Source organism: Bos mutus, chromosome 14 (genome assembly GCF_027580195.1).
Source record: "Bos mutus isolate GX-2022 chromosome 14, NWIPB_WYAK_1.1, whole genome shotgun sequence".
Lineage (NCBI taxonomy): Eukaryota > Metazoa > Chordata > Mammalia > Artiodactyla > Bovidae > Bos > Bos mutus.
The window spans coordinates 18,277,281-18,296,000 of record NC_091630.1 but is presented as its reverse complement, the minus strand read 5'-3'; the positions used below and the strand labels follow the sequence as shown (position 1 = coordinate 18,296,000).

The window sequence follows — 18,720 nt, the reverse complement described above, 5'->3', positions numbered from 1 at the left end:
GTTACAAGGTTACGGCCTCAAATGAAATCATCTGTGTTGAAATGAAAGCTGTTGGAGGTAAAGGTCAAAGAGGAATATGAAATGAAGGCAGCCTGTGCCCAGGATCTGAGGTTTCACTGAGCAAAAGCCACGTGAATTAGACTTGACCATCACAGCAGACAGCAGAGAGAAGGAAGCCTGGGGTATCACAGGTGAACATTATCCTGTATACTTTCATATGCCAGCCAAGTGGTGGGGAACATCCCTTTTCCCAGGATCTGGTAATCCGGCCCTGGGGCAGGCAAGTTGGACCAATGATCGTGGTGAATGGCTACTGCCCCCAGGGGACAATAAAGACCAAAACCATCTGGGAAGACGTGCCTGCATGTGAGATGGGACAAACCAGTCTCAGCTGGGACCAGTTCATGTCCATTGCAGGGGGACCAAGTTTTATTTTCTTTACTGTATTTTTTTTTTAATTTCTAAATTTTCTAAAATGAGTATGAACCATTTTTAGATTTGGGAAAGAGTTCTCTTAGTGTCTACTGCCCCCTTAAAGCTCTTTTTAATTGGCATTTACAGGTGGCCGCTCCTAACTTTTCCCTTTTTCTTGTCTTTGGTTAAAGGTGGTGTCACACAACATTGGACTGTGTCAGGAGCTGCTGGAATACTTCAGCCTATTTCTTATTCAGTTTTGCAAAGAAGGCAGGCTGTCTGGTAAGAAGGACAGAAGAGGTGCAGGCAGCCTGAGATGGTACAGGCTGGTGGGGGCAAGTGCTCAGCCAGGAGATGAAGGATTGCCACTGAGGGGCCGGTTACACTCACCTCAAGGGGAACTCCCAGTGTGTGGTCCCTACTATGACTCTTGGCTCCTGGACTGGACATCTGTTTTGGGGGGTTGAGGTTATGCCTTTGGGCTTCCCTGGTGGCTCAGATGGTAAAGAATCTGCCTGCAATGTAGGAGACTTGGGTTCGATTCCTGGGTTGGGAAGATCCCCTGGAGAAGGCAATGGCAACCCACTCCAGTATTCTTGCCTGGAGAATCCCATGAACAGAGGAGTCTGATGGGCTCCAGTCCATGGGGTTGCAGAGAGCTGGACATGTCTAAGGGACTAACATTTTCACTTTCACTGTGCCTTGGACCTCGGGGTGAGCTGGGGTGAGCAGCTCCAGAGAGGCAGTGAAGTCAGGAGCAAGACGTCAGTTCTTTCCAGTAACTACACTTCCTCTGGGGGCTCTTGACCCCAGTCCTGCTATCTAGGCACACCTTCATCTCTGCCCTGGCTGCTGGCCGCCAGCCATGCCACAGCCCCCTTGTGCTGGAGTGCTGAACTCTGGGCATCAGCAGATCCCATCAGACCATCATGTCTCCTTGTTAAGGAATATTTGCTTTAAAGTGTGGATGGTATAATTCAGTTCTTAGATCCTTTAAAAAAACTCTACTTGCAGTGAGATAGTGACCGATGACATTATGTTTCATATCAGTCAGTTCAGTCAGTTCAGGCGCTCAGTCTTGTCTGACTCTTTGTGACCTCACGGACTGCAGCAAGCCAGGCTTCTCTGTCCATCAACAACTCCCAGACTTTACTCAAACTCACGTCCATCGCGTCGGTGATGCCATCCAACCCTCTCATCCTCTGTCATCCCCTCCTCCCGTCTTCAGTCTTTCCCAGCATCAGGGTCTTTTCCCATATGTTTCGCTTTTCTCTGCAGTGCGTTTTTAAAAATTACAAGTTGTTGTTGTTGTTGTGAAATGGTATGTTACCTCTGAGTAGTTTATATATGTTCTCAGGTGCTTTGGGGAGGTGATTTGGAGGTGGAAGTTAGGAAAACCTCCTAACTTGGCCACCAGGAGCTGTGGTGTGCTGGTGAAGGCATTGGATCTCTGTGGACCTCAGTTTCTTCATCCGTATCACAATGAAAATGTCCCCTACTCAAAGTACTGGTCCTTTTTTTTTTTTAAATACCTGTGAAGTTTTTTTAAAAAATGTATTAGCTGCACTGAATCTTCATTGCTGCATGGACTTTTCTTTAGTTGCGGCGAGCGGAGGCTATCCTGTAGTTGTGATGCATGGACTTATTGCGGTGGCTTCTCTTGTTGCTGAGCACAGGCTCCAGGGCATGTGGGCTTCAGTAGCTGTGGCGGGAGGGCTCAGTAGTTGCAGTTCCCAGGCTCTTGAGCACAGGCTCAATAGTTGTAGCGCACAGGCTTAGTTGCTTTGTTTGCAGCATGTGGGATCTTCCTGGACCAGGATTCGAACCCGTGTGTTCTGCACTGGCAGGCAGATTCTTAACCACTGAGCCACCAGGAAAGCCCAAGGCACTGGTCTTTTATGAGGATCAAAGGCTACTCATTTTTTGAATGAATTTTAGAAAGTTAAAAATTGTATACAAATGCAAGAGAATATTATTAATGTGATTTTATTCCTTCCAATATTAATGCTCTATTTTATCTCTTTAAAGCACTGTATGTAAACACTGTGTGTAAATATGTATGTATTTCAACCAGGAAGACTCTTTCTTCTTTCTCTAGTCGTGAAAAAATTGGCCGACTTTGAACTCCCATGTGTTAGCCTTCGAAGTTCTGAAGTGGAAAACTGCAAGGTTGGACTCAGGAAGTGGTGAGTAAGCATTAATTATGACAGAGTGTTTCTGGATATCTTAGCTTTGCTAATAAGAACTTGTCTGAATCTCACCACATCTGGCTTACAGTCTAACAGCTGGACAGAGCTCAGGGCCTTGGGGAAGGTCAAGAGGAAAGCAGTGAAGGAGGGCGGGGCAAGGAAATGAACCAGAACATTTGTCCTAAAGAATAGGCTGTTGAGGATGACTTTCACTGGCTCACATTAAAAACCTGAGGGATAGTATCATAAGGATGGCAACCATGAAGATAAGGCTGGGAGTAGGGGGACTGGGGATTGAAGCAGGTAATGGCAAGTAATTGCAGGGTTTGCTTTGGAATATATGACTGACTGCTTAATTGAAGGAGTTTATTGATGATTACAAGCAAGTCTGATTTATCTGTTGAACTATGGCATTTTCTGAAGGCAGAGAGGACTCAGCTAATTTGCAGTGAACTTGAACTCTATGTATTCAGCTTACCTTCCTAATGGATTCCAATTATACATGCTTATTTAGCAGAGCCTGACATATTTTCCTAGATTGAGAAGACGAAATCTAGGGGGAAAAAATCTGCTGTATTTTTGCAGAAAACACCTTTATTTCCCCCAGATACAAGGGATCCTATGGAGAACAAGTGAACAAAATAACAATGAGAAGCAGGACACTCTCCATTGGCACGGGGGGCAGATTAGTCTGTATTTCCCAGTGTATATCACTGTGGCTGTATTGGATTGCTTCTTTGGTTTACTCTCTGCTGGCCCAGTTATTCTGTAATCTGAACACAGAAGCTCTAAAGAAAGGCATTTGAAATCAAGGAATAGTAATAATCTTGACCTTGTGGTGCCTTGTTAGAGCTCCAGGCTGTGGCTTCAAATTTTGGAAAGGGATTCCCAGCAAGGCTAGAAGTTCATGTACTGCTATTCGAAAGTATTCTGAGAAATAATTGAAATATGTGGCAGAGAGCCCTGAGAAGGCAAAAAGGTTGCAGTTTTGTCTGAGATTTTAGTGAGTAACAGGTGGCTAAGCACAGTTGTTCCTGGGATCTGAATATGTGCGTCTCAGGGTTTAGCTCAATAACTCTAGCCATGTTATTGAAGCTCTCTAAGCCTCAATTTCTTTATCTGTAAAATGAGAATATTAATGATAGTCTATCTCAGGATTATAGTGAGAGTTAAATGAAGTAATCCTATGTGCTCAATAAATTTTGGCCATGTTTTTTATTGTTATAGTGATAATAATCATGATGAAAATTGTAATTAAAAAACAAACCCTCTGGATTAGACTGTTTTGTCCACGAACTCTCTAAGAGATGAGGATTCTGTCCCTCATCTTAAACTTGAATTAGAAATTGGGCTTTGCCTGTGTCTACATCAAATAGATAAACTCTAGATCATAAGTACAAGATAAAATGTCTACCCCATCATCAGCCTGCATTTCAGATCCAGGCAGATTGCCTTTGCTCGTGGGGACCGAGAGGAAAGGAGGGCCTGCTTCAGCTCTTAGAGCTGAGGACGAGGTTACTGGAAGGGGCGAGTCTGGGGGCAGGATCCTGCAGGTCCTGGCCCTCTGTCCTGAGGGAGCCCTCACTAGGTGGGAGCAGGGAGGCTAGGTCGGCTACCACTTGCTGTGGAAGCCCCAGCAGGTGAGGGCTGTCGGTGAGGACAAGTCAAGTTTTAGGGATTTTTCTGTCAATTCCCTGATGCTTCTTGCTAAAGATGGTATAGTTCCTTCTAGACCAGAGGGTGGCCTGCCGTGGCCTCTCAGAGCTCCGGTCTGGGGTGAGTCTGGGGGCTCTCCATCTCTGGTGTAAGAGTTGTTATCTCTGCCACATAGGGCACCTGGGGTGCAGGGGTGAAATAGCTAAATGGAACATACATAGGAACGCTTCAGTTGCTTCTCCCCAGCCGCTAGAATGAAGTTGATCTTCGAGCATCTGTATTTTCATCCTTTTCCTGGTCTATGACAATCCCATCATCTCCTCCCCCTCCTCTGCTGAGCTCCGTGATTCTGCTCACTCTGCCTTCAGACTGATGATAGACCAACCCTGGCGTACCCTCTCCTGACGGTTTCAGTCCGGTCTTGGCTGGCTACTGCATTCACATAGTATGTGTAACTTCACTTCATCCTGGCAATCCTGGATCTGCTAGACAAACATGAAGCTCTGCTATTTGCAAGTCCCTTTGCCAAGGTCCAGAGGGCAAGGGGTCTGAATAGGACCCAGCCCCTGGGCTCAGGGATCTTCATATCTGGTGTAATACCAGCTTGATCAGTGCAGAGATCAGGGTAAATTCAGGGAGCTGAGGAAGCCCAGGGGATGGGTTGCTAACACAGCCTTGGGGAGTAGGGACCAGAAGAGGAGACACGAGGGTGAGGCTTGTGGGAGAGGCCAATAAGTCCAGGAAGAAGGCAGCTGAGGGGAGTGGTCTTTTGAATGGAGGGAGAAAAGAGAAGACAAGGTTGGAATGTATAGAGTGTGGGCCAGGGGAGAGAGGTCAGAGAGAGAACTGGAAATGAAAGTGGGATTTCCTATGAAGGGCCTTGGGAGTCAACAGGATAAGTGCTCCAACCCCTGGGACTATGAGCGTCTGAAAGGTTCCTTGGGAAAGACTACTCCAGTTCGCATGTGGAGTGTGGGACTGAGGGACACAACTGAGGTGGAATGTCTGGCGAGAAGGTCACCTGAGCAGCTCAGGCAAGAGGTGAGGCGGCCTGGGCATAGGACAGTGATATGGATGTGGGTACAGGGCAGATGGCTATGCCGGGAATTGCAGGTGGGAAGGGGGCGTTGAGACTTGAGGCTTGATGTAAATGGAATGTGGACCATTTCCTTAAAGCCTTGTTTTTGTGCATGTCTACTCACAGAGGGCACTAAATAGGCTTACAATGAGTCAGATCCTAAGAATCAGGCAGTGTGTTTTCACAGGCTTCTGTTGTAACAGCTGCAAAATCCTTGTATCTCCAGAGTTGGGTTATTTTTATTCAGATGAAATCAACCTTAATTTTGTTGTTGTTCATTCTGTTTATTGTCAAGAATAAGTGAGTGTAAATATATTATGGCTGACTTTTATAATTCACCAAGAACAGAGATAATGAAACATTGAGCAGAATTGAGTGTTTATCAACATTATTTGAACACCTTATTATTCTGGGTCTTGTTTTCTTGCTTTAATTTACCAGTTATTTAAATGGTCTCATTTGTCTACCCATTTAGTTCATATCTCTCTCTTTTTCCCCTCAAATAAAATATAAGTTGAGCATGGACTTTGCTCTGTCTACTGATGTGTTTCAGGGTTTGGAATATAATAGTTGCTCAGTAAATATTGGTTAAATAAGCAGATGTTGGAGAAGGCAATGGCACCCCACTCCAGTACTCTTGCCTGGAAAATCCCATGGATGGAGGAGCCTGTTGGGCTGCAGTCCATGGGGTTGCTAAGAGTCAGACACAACTGAGCGACTTCACTTTCACTTTTCACTTTCATGCATTGGAGAAGGAAATGGCATCCCACTCCAGTGTTCTTGCCTGGAGAATCCCAGGGATGGGGGAGCCTGGTGGGCTGCCCTCTATGGGGTCGCACAGAGTCGGACACGACTGAAGCGACTTAGCAGCAGCAGCAGCAGCATAAAGACAATGGGAAACAGAAGAGGTCAGAGGTCACCGGAAGACTAGGCAGGCAGAAGACTGTGGCTGTGCTGGAAAAGGGGCCTTGGTTCAAGGCATTGAGGGCCACCAATTGAGAGAGCATGCCAACCCAGGTATGACCATCTACTGTGTCATAAATTAACTGAACACTCCTGAATCATGCAGGTACCTGGACCCATCCCTTGACGCCAGGCTGATGGACTGCAGAACAGCTGTAGATCTGATCTACATGCAGGTGAGGGGAACCAAGGGCTATCAGAACACCAGATATTATAGGCCTTGAAACAGAGAAGGTGTGTGTGGCAGTTCAGAATTCTATGGCGACACCTAGAAGAGGCCAATCCCTATAAACTGAAACTAGAACAGAGGTTACCAGGGGCTGGGGTGGAGGGAGTTGTTGTTTAATGGGGATAGATGTTTTGCTCGGGATAATGAAAAAGCTTTAGGTATAAAGAGAGGTGGTGGTTATATAACACTGTCAGTGTTTTTAGAGCCAGTGAATTGTACACCTCTAGATGGTTAAAATGTTATGCATATTTTAATCACAGTAAATAAACAAATATTTTAAGAGAAGTAGGGTTTGAGGGAAAATAATTCTACCTCCATTCTAACCATCTCTCCACACTGGCAGCTGACATTCCATCATCTAGGCTAATTTAATAGCCAGGAAAGGACAGCCCTGCTAATCTAAAGTCACAGAAAAACTGAAAGTGAAAGGCACTCAGTCACGTCTGACTCTTTGCGGCCCCGTGGACTGTAGCCCATCCGGCTCCTCTGTCCATGGGATTCTCCAGGCAGGACTACTGGAGTGAGTAGCCTTTCTCTTCTCCAGGTGATCTTCCCAACTCAGGGATCAAACCCAGGTCTCCTACATCGGAGGTGGATTCTTTACCATTTGAACCACCGGGGAAGCCAATTTAAAGTCACACATGGTCCCTAAATCTCACTTTAGCATAATCTTTTTTTCCTAAACCAACAAGTAGCGTACTTGTCTCCAGGGCCAGCTTCGTAGGCAAGTGACCTGTGAGGCTGCACTGCCCCTTCCCTCCACGCTCAGAGGGGCCCCAGGCTTGTCTCACTCTCTGCTGTCACATCTTAAAATTCTTAAAGTTTTATAAAAGGACCACATTTTCATTTTGTACTAAGTCCTGCAAATGATGTAGTTGGTCTTGCCTTACTCCTGCCCCTCAATCCACAGAAAAGCACGTTTAGAGTTTGGCCTCCTTTCTTTTTCCGACTCATGCAGTGAAGGTTCTGCTTATCTGTCTGGAGGTCAGCAGATGCTGCCCCTGTGATGTATCGCCGGGCACCCCCACCTCAGCCCCCACCTCAGTCCCCTCATCTTAGCCCCCCCACCTCAGCACCTCAGCCCCCCACCTCAGCCCCCCACCTCAGCCCCCACTTCTTCTCCAGCTCCCTGCCACTGTTCAACTTCACAGGGCAGCATCTTTGGAGGCCCATCCTTTCCCAGGCCTGGCTTAGACAGTTCTGGAGGGAAGTTTGGAAGCTTCTTTTAAGGATTTCCTTGAAATTACCCAACAGCTTATTCTCAAGCCCAGAACGGTGGGTCGAATTCCTGGCCTATTCAAACCCTCCCAAGGTTTGACTAATAAATTATTTATTATTTAATAAATAAATAAATCCCATCTCAGAATAAATCTCACATCCTGACACTTGTTTTATTTTCTCCTTAGCATTTCTACCATTTCACTATATAAAAAATTTGAGTTACTCTGTCTCTCCCTGCTAGAATGATTTCTCCATGAAATTGGGGGTTTGTTTGTTTACTGCTATTATCTCCAGAAACTAGAACTATTCCTGACATGACCTTAGCCTTAATCCTTTTGGGGAATCCTACATTGTACTGCTGCTGCTAAGTCGCTTCAGTCGTGTCCGACTCTGTGTGACCCCATAGACGGCAGCCCACCAGGCTCCTCCATCTCTGGGATTCTCCAGGCAAGAATACTGGAGTGGGTTGCCATTTCCTTCTCCAATGCATGAAAGTGAAAAGTGAAAGTGAAGTCGCTCAGTCGTGTCTGACTCTTAGCGACCCCATGGACTGCAGCCTTCCAGGCTCCTCCGTCCGTGGGATTTTCCAGGCAAGAGTACTAGAGTGGGTTGCCGTTGCCTTCTCTGACATTGTACTAATTGAGCCTCATAATAACTCTGTCAGGCAGTTGGTGCTATCTACATTTTTTAAATTAAGTTTATTTATTTGTTTTAATTGGAGGTTAATTACCTTAGAGTATTGTGATGGTTTTTGTCATACATCAGTGTGAATCAGCCATAGGTATACATGTGTCCCCTCCATCCTGGCCATCTTTGTTTTTAAGAAGAAGAAATAAAGTTTGCTGACAAAGGATTGAGTAGGCTTAGACATGGAAGATAGGAAAAGGGATTTAAAAACACATTTGCAGGTGGCTTTTATGTAGCGTGGTTCTAAACTGCTGTACTCTGTAGCTTTTCATAAGCTAAGGCAGAATTGAAGAGAGGGGAGAAGTTTCAGATGTTACTTTAAAAAAAAAAACAGGTAAAACCCTTTTTAAATGTTAACTTTTATTTATTTATTTGTTCTTGGTTGCTGAGTCTTCATTGCTGCCTGCGGGCTTTCTCTTAATTGCGGCGAGCAGAGTTACTCTCTAGTTGTGGTGCGTGGACTTCTCGTTGTAGTGGCTTTTCCTGTTGCAGACCACGGGCTCTAGGCAACAGTAGTTGGGGCTTCAGTGGTTACAGCTCGTGGGCTCAGCAGTTTCAGATCTCAGGCTCTAGAGCGTGGGCTCAGTAGTTGTGATGCATGGGCTTAGTTGCCTGTCGGCATTTGGAATCTTCCTGGATCAGGGACCGAACCCGTTTCCCGTGCATTGGCAGGTGGATTCTTAACCAGTGGACCACCAGGGAAGCTCCAGACATTGCTTTTAATGAGCTTTGCTAGAACACATCCAACACCACAGTTCAAAAGCATCAATTCTTTGGCACTCAGCTTTCTTCACAGTCCAACTCTCACATCCATACATGACCACTGGAAAAACCATAGCCTTGACTAAACAGACCTTTGTTGGCAAAGTAATGTCTCTGCTTTTCAATATGCTATCTAGGTTGCGGAGAAGGCAATGGCACCCCACTCCAGTACTCTTGCCTGGAAAATCCCATGGACGGAGGAACCTGGTAGGCTGCAATCCATGAGGTCACTAAGAGTCGGGCACGACTGAGCGACTTCACTTTCACTTTTCACTTTCATGCATTGGAGAAGGAAATGGCAACCCACTCCAGTATTCTTGCCTGGAGAATCCCAGAGATGGAGGAGCCTGGTGGGCTGCCGTCTATGGGGTCGCACAGAGTCTGACACGACTGAAGTGACTTAGCAGCAGCAGCAGCAGCAGGACACAAGGAGGGCTTCCCAGATGGGCTAGTGGTAAAGAACCGGCCTGCCAGTGCAGGAGACAAAGGAGACGAGGGTTCAATCCCTGGGTCAGGAAGATCCCCTGGGGGACGGAATGACAACCCACTCCAGTATTCTTGCCTGGAGAATCCCACGGACAGAAGAGCCTGGAGGGCCACAGTCCATGGGGTTGCAAGGAGTCGGACACAACTGAGTGACTGACACTTTCACTTTCTTTCAGGAGACAAGAAAACATTAATAGAACCTCCTGCAGTAGTTTGGTTATAGCAAAAAAAGGTAAAAGGATGGATTTTGATGCTCTGGTTTGCTAAAGAGCATAGAAGAGGAAAAACATGTACTTCCTTAGGTGACTTTTGGTCTTGTTTTCAACAATTCAATTGCTTTAATTAGATTATTTTTAGCAAGTCTTCATTTTTGGAGTGGTTTGTTATGTCTACTACTACTAAATCACTTCAGTCGTGTCTGACTCTGTGCAACCCCATGGATTGCAGCCTACCAGGCTTCTCCATCCATGGGATTCTCCAGGCAAGAACACTGGAGTGGGTTGCCATTTCCTTCTCCAGTGCATGAAAGTGAAAAGTGAAAGTGAAGTCACTCAGTCGTGTCCGACTCTTAGCGACCCCATGGACTGCAGCCTACCAGGCTCCTCCATCCATGGGATTTTCCAAGCAAGAGTACTGGAGTGGGGTGCCATTGCCTTTTCCCGGTTTGTTATGTAGCAACTGATAAAGAGCCATTCCCTTTAGTAGGATTAGGTGTGTTGTTGATACATGTGTTGAGTCTAATTGTCATTTAAAATCACTTCAAAAAGTATGATTCTGGATGGAAGGGGAGTTACTGCTTACGCAGAGAGGCAAAGACAGGGTGGCAGGGTTCCCTTTTGTACCAGGAAAGCAAATGTTCATCTTTGAAGACATGACCGCAGTTCCATGTTTCACATTTTCTTGCAAAGTGACAACCAAGTGCTTTATGTTCACACAGAGAGGAAACTGCTCTGTTTTATACTATGATTAAGCAAAAGGGCTGCCTAGCACAGGCTGAGCAGTGCCTCTGCAGGCGAGAGAAATCGCCAGATGCCTCAGAAGAAATGAAAGCAATTACCCGCCAGGAGGGATACGCTACACAGGACTGCCTCGTGGTTCTGTGTCATAATTTATTTGGCAGTCTTTTTTCTTAGTGTCACACAAGATTATGGTATCATAAAATCAGTGGAGTTTTCAGTTTGACAAAATAGAGCATCATTTGTGTAGAGATCTCCCCCAGTAGACCACCAGCCACACGCAGGGACCTTGGCTTTTTTGGCACAGGGCAGAGAAGGTGGGTGTGTGACTGAGCAGTCACAGCGGACCCAGCAGCCAGAATGTCACTGGAGGAGTCACAACCTTCACACCCATTTCTCCTTAGGTGACTTTTTAAGAGACCAAGACCATCTAGTAAACGATTTCCATGAAACTCTAAGAAGGCAAATCAAAATATCACTTATTAAATGTTTAATGTTCACTATTGTGCTTTTATGGCCAGAATACAGTTTTCAGCTCATTTCACGTCCTGCTTTGATCCATGCATAATCATGTTCAATGTACTTTTACCCCTGTTACATGAGTTGGAATGTAATTTACCATTTTAAATGTTCCCTGAGGCTTAGCACCACTGTTTCCTTGCTATTACAATGCCTTGTTAGTTACGTCCGGTTTGTTTGCTAATGCATCACCTAATTCTAGTATTGTTTCTGTGGGATGGTTTCCAGGGATACAGGGTAACAAGAATTAGGAACTACTAGCATCATACTTAGCAGCAGCAGCAGAATCATATGATGTTTATCAATCTTCATTAAGGAGTTGTAAACCAAAGAGAAACTGATGGTGTTTCCTCCTCTTATGGCTTGGGAAAAGATGGTTTCTTGAAAAGCACACTGAATGGTAGTTTCAAAAATGCCTTCTGTCCCTGCTCTGTCAGTGGCCCTCTCCTCTGGGTGACCTTGGACTGGTCACTTCTTCCTTCTGGAACTGGAACTACAATGTCTCCCTGTGAAGTGAAGAGACTGAACTAACAGTCTCTAAGTGTTCTTCCAGCTTTAACAGACTGGTATTCAAACCTTAGCTCTTTGCCTGGCAAAGTTTTCAAGAAACTATATAGCTGATGTCATAACAACCTCTGCCTTTATCATTTCTCAAATTCGAGTGAAGCTCCTGAGAAATGGAAAGGGGGCCCAGGGCCAGCAGGAGGGAGGGAACCACAACTGCTGCCTCCTTTGGGAAGTCCTCTCTGCCCCCTTGGCATTTTGTTCTGCCCTCCATCGTGGCACTCCCACCCAGTGTTGTGAATGCAGGTTCACATCTGCGTCTCTCTAATTAGACTCTGAATGGCCAAGGGCACAGACTGTGTCCTGGGCGCTTAGGAGATATGAATGAGTGAGAAGCAATCATCCTTTTAAAAAGTGAATCGAAGAATTCTGGGGAGTTCCTCTGATAAATAACTGTGCCATCATAATTAACCATTAAGAAATACTCTCAAATTTTTTAAAGCTAGTGTGTCTAGCGATGTCCCAGGAGCTAAGTGGATTCCCACAAGGTGTTTACTTCCTTCTTTTCAAAACATTAAACAAAGTGGGGGCTTCCCTCGTAGCTCAGTTGGTAAAGAATCTGCCTGTAATGCAGGAGACCTGGGTTCAATTCCTGGGTCAGGAAGATCCCCTGGAGAAGAAAATGGCAACTCACTCCAGTATTCTTGCCTGGAGAATCCCATGGACAGAGGAGCCTGGCAGGCTACAGTCCTTGGGGTCTCAAGAGTCAGATACAACTTAGCAACTAAACCACAAACAAAGTGGAAGATTGCCTATAAAAATAGAAGTTTCTGGATTTTCTAAAAAAATACCGAAGGCTCTGTCCAGTCTGGGCCTACATTTCAGCTGGGCCACCACTGGCCTGGTTACAATTTGTGCAAATTAGAAAAAGGTGCCCCTTCCGCTAGGCAGGTCAAGCCCTGCATCAGGGCGTGTGGTGTGGTGAGGGGAATGTGGGCTGCCCACTACCCTCCTAATACCCCCATGACCCAAAGTGCTCCTTAGCCTCGGTCTGTTCTGCCTCAGCCACCTGGAGCCAAGTGGCTGCTGCCTTGTTTGAAAAGGCACGCGCTCTCCATGTCTCACTGCTGTAGACTCTGCAGAGAGCACTAGAGTGTGTGTGATTGAAGCTCATGAAAACCGTGACTTATGTGATTTCACACAATTTTAAAAATTAGGTTCCACATGAGTCTCCGTCAGCCAGTCTTTGGGGAACCATATAACTGAGTAGAGGCATTTATCTAAACTTGACTCTCTCACTGTCTGGAGTGAGGCACTGTATATAATATATTTGAGTGATGACTTGTGAAATCATAATCAGGGTCAAAGGTTTTCAAGGGTAGTAAAACAAAAACATTTATCTTACCTCTCCTGTCGGATATTTAAAGCTCTACATTTGAGAGTCCCAGGTCCTCTAATGATGAATGATGTATCTTTAGTTAGTACTTACCTACTTACCACCACGAATGCTGTTTACCTTGTATATTTAGTCAGGTTTCTCTCTGACATCATTGCCAGGTTCTAACAGTCCTTACAGGGCTCTAAGATCAAGTGAGTTCAGGAAAGAAAAGGTGTTCCTTTCTTCACACCCATGCTAATTCTATTCTTAGCTTAGGTATGGTGTCTACGTTCAGTTTTGAGAACAGTTGACAATAAGGAGAAAGTCTTGCGGTGTGTAGCTGCCTATGTGGTCAAAATTCAGTGTCTCGGGCAATAGGAGGAGGGCTTGGTAGAGTAGTCTGACCCGAGTTTTAATCCAACCGTTGCCGCTTACTTACTGGATTTTCTTGAAAGTTATAACATCTCTGGATCTTGATTTTACTCATCTCTAAAATGGGGGTAAATGTTCCTAACCCACAGAACCATTTGGAAAAAGTCAATGAGAAAACTTATCTTTAAAAGGTCTCAACAAATAGTAGTTATTTTTCTTCTCCTCTTTAAATCCATCTCTTTTTCCCCAACTTCAATAGTAATATCAAAATGTATTCCACTTTTATTTCTCCTCTTGGAGCTAAGGCATACCCTGTCCCTCAGTGATATGAGGGTCATAACATATAGACTTACATTCAGACTAAGGTATATACTATCATATACTATATTATATTCATATACTATATTCAGTATATTCATGCTATATTCAGACTATCATATACTAAGGTATAAAGTACCTGATAGCAAAGAATTGTTTGTGAGTTTGCTGTATGTAAGACGTTGCACAAGATACACTTTGGTAAAGGACTCTGGTTCTTCTCTAGAAGGGTTAACAGTTTGAGGGCCAGTGGAAAACTCCGTTAGATAAAGCATGATCTCAGCTAGTGATAAAGAACCCACCTGCCAATGCAGGAGACATAAGAGATGTAGATTTGATCCCTGGCTCGGGAAGATCCCCTGGAGGAGGGCATGGTAACCCACTCCAGTATTCTTGCCTGGATTAGCCCATGGACAGAGGAGACTGGAAGGCTACAGACCACAGGGTCGCAAAGAGTTGGACATGACTTAAGTGACTTAGCACAGCACACACTCGGGCTAAGTGTATGCAGCTGATGAGATGGAAAGCTGATCTCAGAGCCTGTCCTGGGGCCAGGAAGGATAAAGGGGAAGGGAAGGCTGCGTGCCAGGAGAAGAGGGGAAGAGCACAGGAAAAGCTGCCGAGGGCTTCAGGAAATCCAGGGGGCGTCTGTCTTCAGTGAGTTCTGGCATCGAGACCAGTGTTGTTCGGCTTGAACCTGCAGTGCAGATTAGGACAGCGGACTGAGCAGCCCGTCAGAGAGTCAGAGTTTGAGAACATTTGCTGGTGGCAGTTGCTCAAAGCCCAGCCAACAGGGCCTAATAGTGTATTCACTTCTCATTGTTTTTCAGTTATAACATTTGTTTTCATTTTATAAAAATGTGCAGATACGGAAGGACTCAAAAACAAAAGTAAACATCATCCCAAATCTTATATCAACCATACATATCAACTCTTAACTTTTTCAGTGTTTTTACTTCGTATACTATTAATTCATTTCACTCATGTACACATCCATTTTTCTTGACTGCTAAGTGTACATACAAGGTCTTTGGGGCTTGGTTTATATTTATTTTTTTTGTTTTATAAAAATCAGGACCTGATTACTATGCCCTTATTTTGTAACTTGACATGTTTTCATGTACCAATGCCTCGTAGACTTTTCCCATGTTGTTAAATATTTTATATAATTTTAAATAGTAGCATAACCTATTATTTGATTGTACCTAAACTCTATCACCTATGCTGGGGCATTTATTAATAGTACCTACTTCATAAGGTGCTGTGAGGATTGACCTTTTTCTTTATAGGGGAGGAGCTCTAAAATAATAAAAATTTATTTTCTCACAGTTCCATAGGTCAGAAGTCTGAAATCAAGGTATTGGCAGGGCCATGTTCCTTCTGAAGGTGCTAGGGGAGTTTCTGTTCCTTGTCTCTTTCATCTACTGGTGGCTTCAAGCATTCCTTGGGTGGAATACTACTCAGCCAGGAAAAAGATGAAATTGTGCCATTTGTGATAACACTGATGGACCTTGAGGGTATTTTGCTAAAATAAGTTAGATGGAGAAAGACAAATGCTGTATGATTTGATCAAAATATAAATTAAATAATAAATAAATAGTATAATAAAATTAATGAACAAACCAAACCAAACAGAAGCAAACAAGTAGATACTGAGAACAAAGTAGTAGCTACCAGAGACGGGAGGGGCTGGGGTTGATTTTTGTTTTAGAGCAATTAGAACATTGCCTGACACACAGTAAGCATTATACATATGTTTGCCACAATTTATAGTTGAAAAATTTTCAATATTAAAAGTGATAGTAGTAATAGCCTAAATGAAGTCCAGGAGTTGGTGATGGACAGGGAGGCCTGGCGTGCTGCGATTCATGGGGTCGCAAAGAGTCGGACACGACTGAGTGACTGATCTGATCTGATCTGATCTGAGTAATAGCCTTATTAATACATTTTTCTTAATCTGTGTTTATCATTCCTGTAGATGGTTTTAGATTTAAATACCAAACTATCTCCATAAAGTTGTACCAGGTTAAATTGTGTCAGATCTATATGAGCTTCCTATTTCTTCAACCCCTTGCCAACTCTGAATATTATATATATATTTGTCTTCACATTGCCATTCTTTGGCATTGCCTTTCTTTGGGGATTGGAATGAAAATTGACATTTTCCAGTCCTGTGGCCATTGCTGGGTTTTCCAAATTTGCTGGTATATTGAGTGCAGCACTTTCACAGCGTCATCTTTTAGGATTTGAAATAAATCAACTGGAATTCCATCACCTCCATTAGCTTCGTTCGTAGTGATGCTTCCTAAGACCCACTTGACTCCACATTCCAGGATGTCTGGTTCTAGGTGAGAGATCACACCGTCGTGGTTATCTGATCACACCATTCTTTGAGCCAAAGAATGCTCTAATTATTGCATAATTGCACTCATCTCACATGCTACCAAAGTAATGCTCAAAATTCTCCAAGCCAGGCATCAACAGTACGTAAACCATGAACTTCCAGATGTTCAAGCTGGTTTTAGAAAAGGCAGAGGAACCAGATATCAAATTTCCAACATTCGCTGGATCATAGAAAAAGCAAGAGAGTTCCAGAAAAACATCTACTTCTGCTTTATTGACTATGCCAAAGCCTTTGACTGTGTGGATCACAACAAACTGTGGAAAACTCTTAAAGAGATGGGAATACCAGACCTCCTGACCTGCCTCCTGAGAAAGCTGTATGCAGGTCAAGAAGCAACAGTTAGAACTAGACATGGAACAACAGACTGGTTCCAAATAGGAAAAGGAGTATGTCAAGGCTGTATACTGTCACCCTGTTTATTCAACTTATTTGAAGAGTACATCATGAGAAACTCTAGACTGGATGAAGCACATGCTGGAATCAAGATTGCCAGGAGAAATATCAATAACCTCAGATATGCAGATGACACCACCCTTATGGCAGAAGGTGAAGAAGAACTAAAGAGCTTCTTGATGAAAGTGAAAGAGGAGAGTGAAAAAGTTGGCTTAAAACTCAGCATTCAGAAAACTAAGATCATGGCATCTGGTCGCATCACTTCATGGCAAATAGATGGGGAAACAATGGAAACAGTGAGAGACTTTATTTTCTTGGGCTCCAAAATCACTGCAGATGGTAATTGCAGTCATGAAATTAGAAGACACTTACTCCTTGGAAGAAAAGTTGTGACCAACCTAGATAGCATATTCAAAAGCAGAGACATTACTTTGCCCACAGAGGCCCATCTAGTCAAAGGTATGGTCTTTCCAGTAGTCATGTATGAATGTGAGAGTTGGACTATAAAGAAAATTGAGTGCCGAAGAATTGATGCTTTTGAACTGTGTTGTTGGAGAAGACTCTTGAGAGTCCCTTGGACTGCAAGGAGATCCAACCAGTCCATCCTAAAGGAAATCAGTCCTTAATATTCATTGGAAGGACTGATGCTGAAGCTGAAACTCCAATACTTTGGCCACCTGATGCGAAGAACTGACTCACTGGAAAAGACCCTGATGCTGGGAAAGATTGAAGGTGGGAGGAGAAGGGGCCGACAGAGGATGAGATGGTTGGATGGTATCACCAATTCAATGGACATGAGTTTGGGTAAGCTCCGGGAGTTGGTGATGGACAGGGAAGTCTGGCGAGCTGCAGTCCATGGGGTCACAAAGAGTAGGACACGACTGAGCGACTTGAACTGAACTGATGGATCTTCACCAAGTTGAGAGGCAAACAGATTCTTTGATTACCAGTGAGGTTCAATCTGTATTTGTCATTTGGAATTCCTTTTTATTAATTGCTGATATATAGCATTTCTTCATTTTCCTATTAGAGGTATTTATATTTTTACTATTGCTTTATGTAAATAAGATTAACTCTTTGCCACATATGATGCAGTTTTGCCTTGGTTTGCCATTTTCTTCTTAGTTTTATTCTTGGAGGCTTATTATTTTTATGTAATTATATATTCACTTGTATGTTATTTGTCTTTGTAGCTTAGAAAGGTATTTCTTATTGATCAGATAAAAATACTCACTTTTACTTTCTTCTGGTTCTTTTATGGTTTTTACATTCAAATCTTTAACCTATCTGTGTTTATTTGATTGGGTGGTGTGGGGAAAGAGAAAATTTTCTTTTCTTTTCCAAGTGCTACCAGTTGTACACAAACCATTGTACCCACACCCAATTAATTTTAAATGTAACCTTTATAACCTGCTAAATCCTTATATATGCCCACTTGGGTTTCATACACGAGTATATTTTTGTTAGGTTAATTCATTTCTGTTAAGTTTGCTAATTTTACAACTTATATTGTTTTAAGGCAATACAGGACATTGAAAAAGAATGGGCCAAACCCACAGAGGTGCAGAGGCAGAAATTAGAGGCTCTCCAGAAAGAAGACAACCAAACAAAGGTGAATGAAATATTGCACCAAGAGAAATCTCTTGGAAGGGAGTTAGAGAAACATATTGGAATTCAGCTGTTTCTGTAATTTATAAACCCATCAAGCACTAAAAATGGGGCTTAAAAATGAGAATACCTTCATTGATTTTTCTTATTATAAAATTAATAAAGTCTTATTGTTTAAAGATTCTAAAAAATACAATATAGTGTGCATCCTTTGCCAAGTTAATTAATATAGACCCTCAGCATTATTTTTAATGATGCAGAGTATTCCATTTTATGATTATGTTATCATTTAGCTAACCAATTTCCTATTATTGGAAGTCAGATTGTTTCCAGGATTTGCTTCTATAAATCACTGTGGCAGCGAGCACCACGAAGCCCAGGACTGAGTCCATCTAATTTATATAATACATACTCTGTGTTCCCAACACCTGGTATGGTTCCTGGCTGAAGGTCCCTGAACACAGCAGCCAACATTGTCTGTCTTGAATCCATGTTCTATTATTCTTCACATTATTTCTAAATGTTCGTTTTTAAAACTTCCATAAAGACGGTACAGTACCAACGGACATACCCCCAAGAAGTA

The 18,720-nt window shown here is 43.6% G+C and overlaps 1 protein-coding gene across 5 annotated transcripts in view; it reads left to right on the top strand.

Annotated features, from left to right (window-relative positions):
* SNX31 (sorting nexin 31) overlaps positions 1-18,720 on the top strand; it is an 81,786-nt gene that overhangs the window by 37,871 nt on the left and 25,195 nt on the right. For all 5 annotated transcript variants that reach the window (XM_070383054.1, XM_070383053.1, XM_070383051.1 and 2 more), the window contains 4 exons: positions 606-696; positions 2,513-2,600; positions 6,407-6,476; positions 18,049-18,141. In XM_070383054.1, the coding sequence (XP_070239155.1) occupies positions 606-696; positions 2,513-2,600; positions 6,407-6,476; positions 18,049-18,141 (342 nt within the window). The remainder of the gene's footprint in view (positions 1-605; positions 697-2,512; positions 2,601-6,406; positions 6,477-18,048; positions 18,142-18,720) is intronic.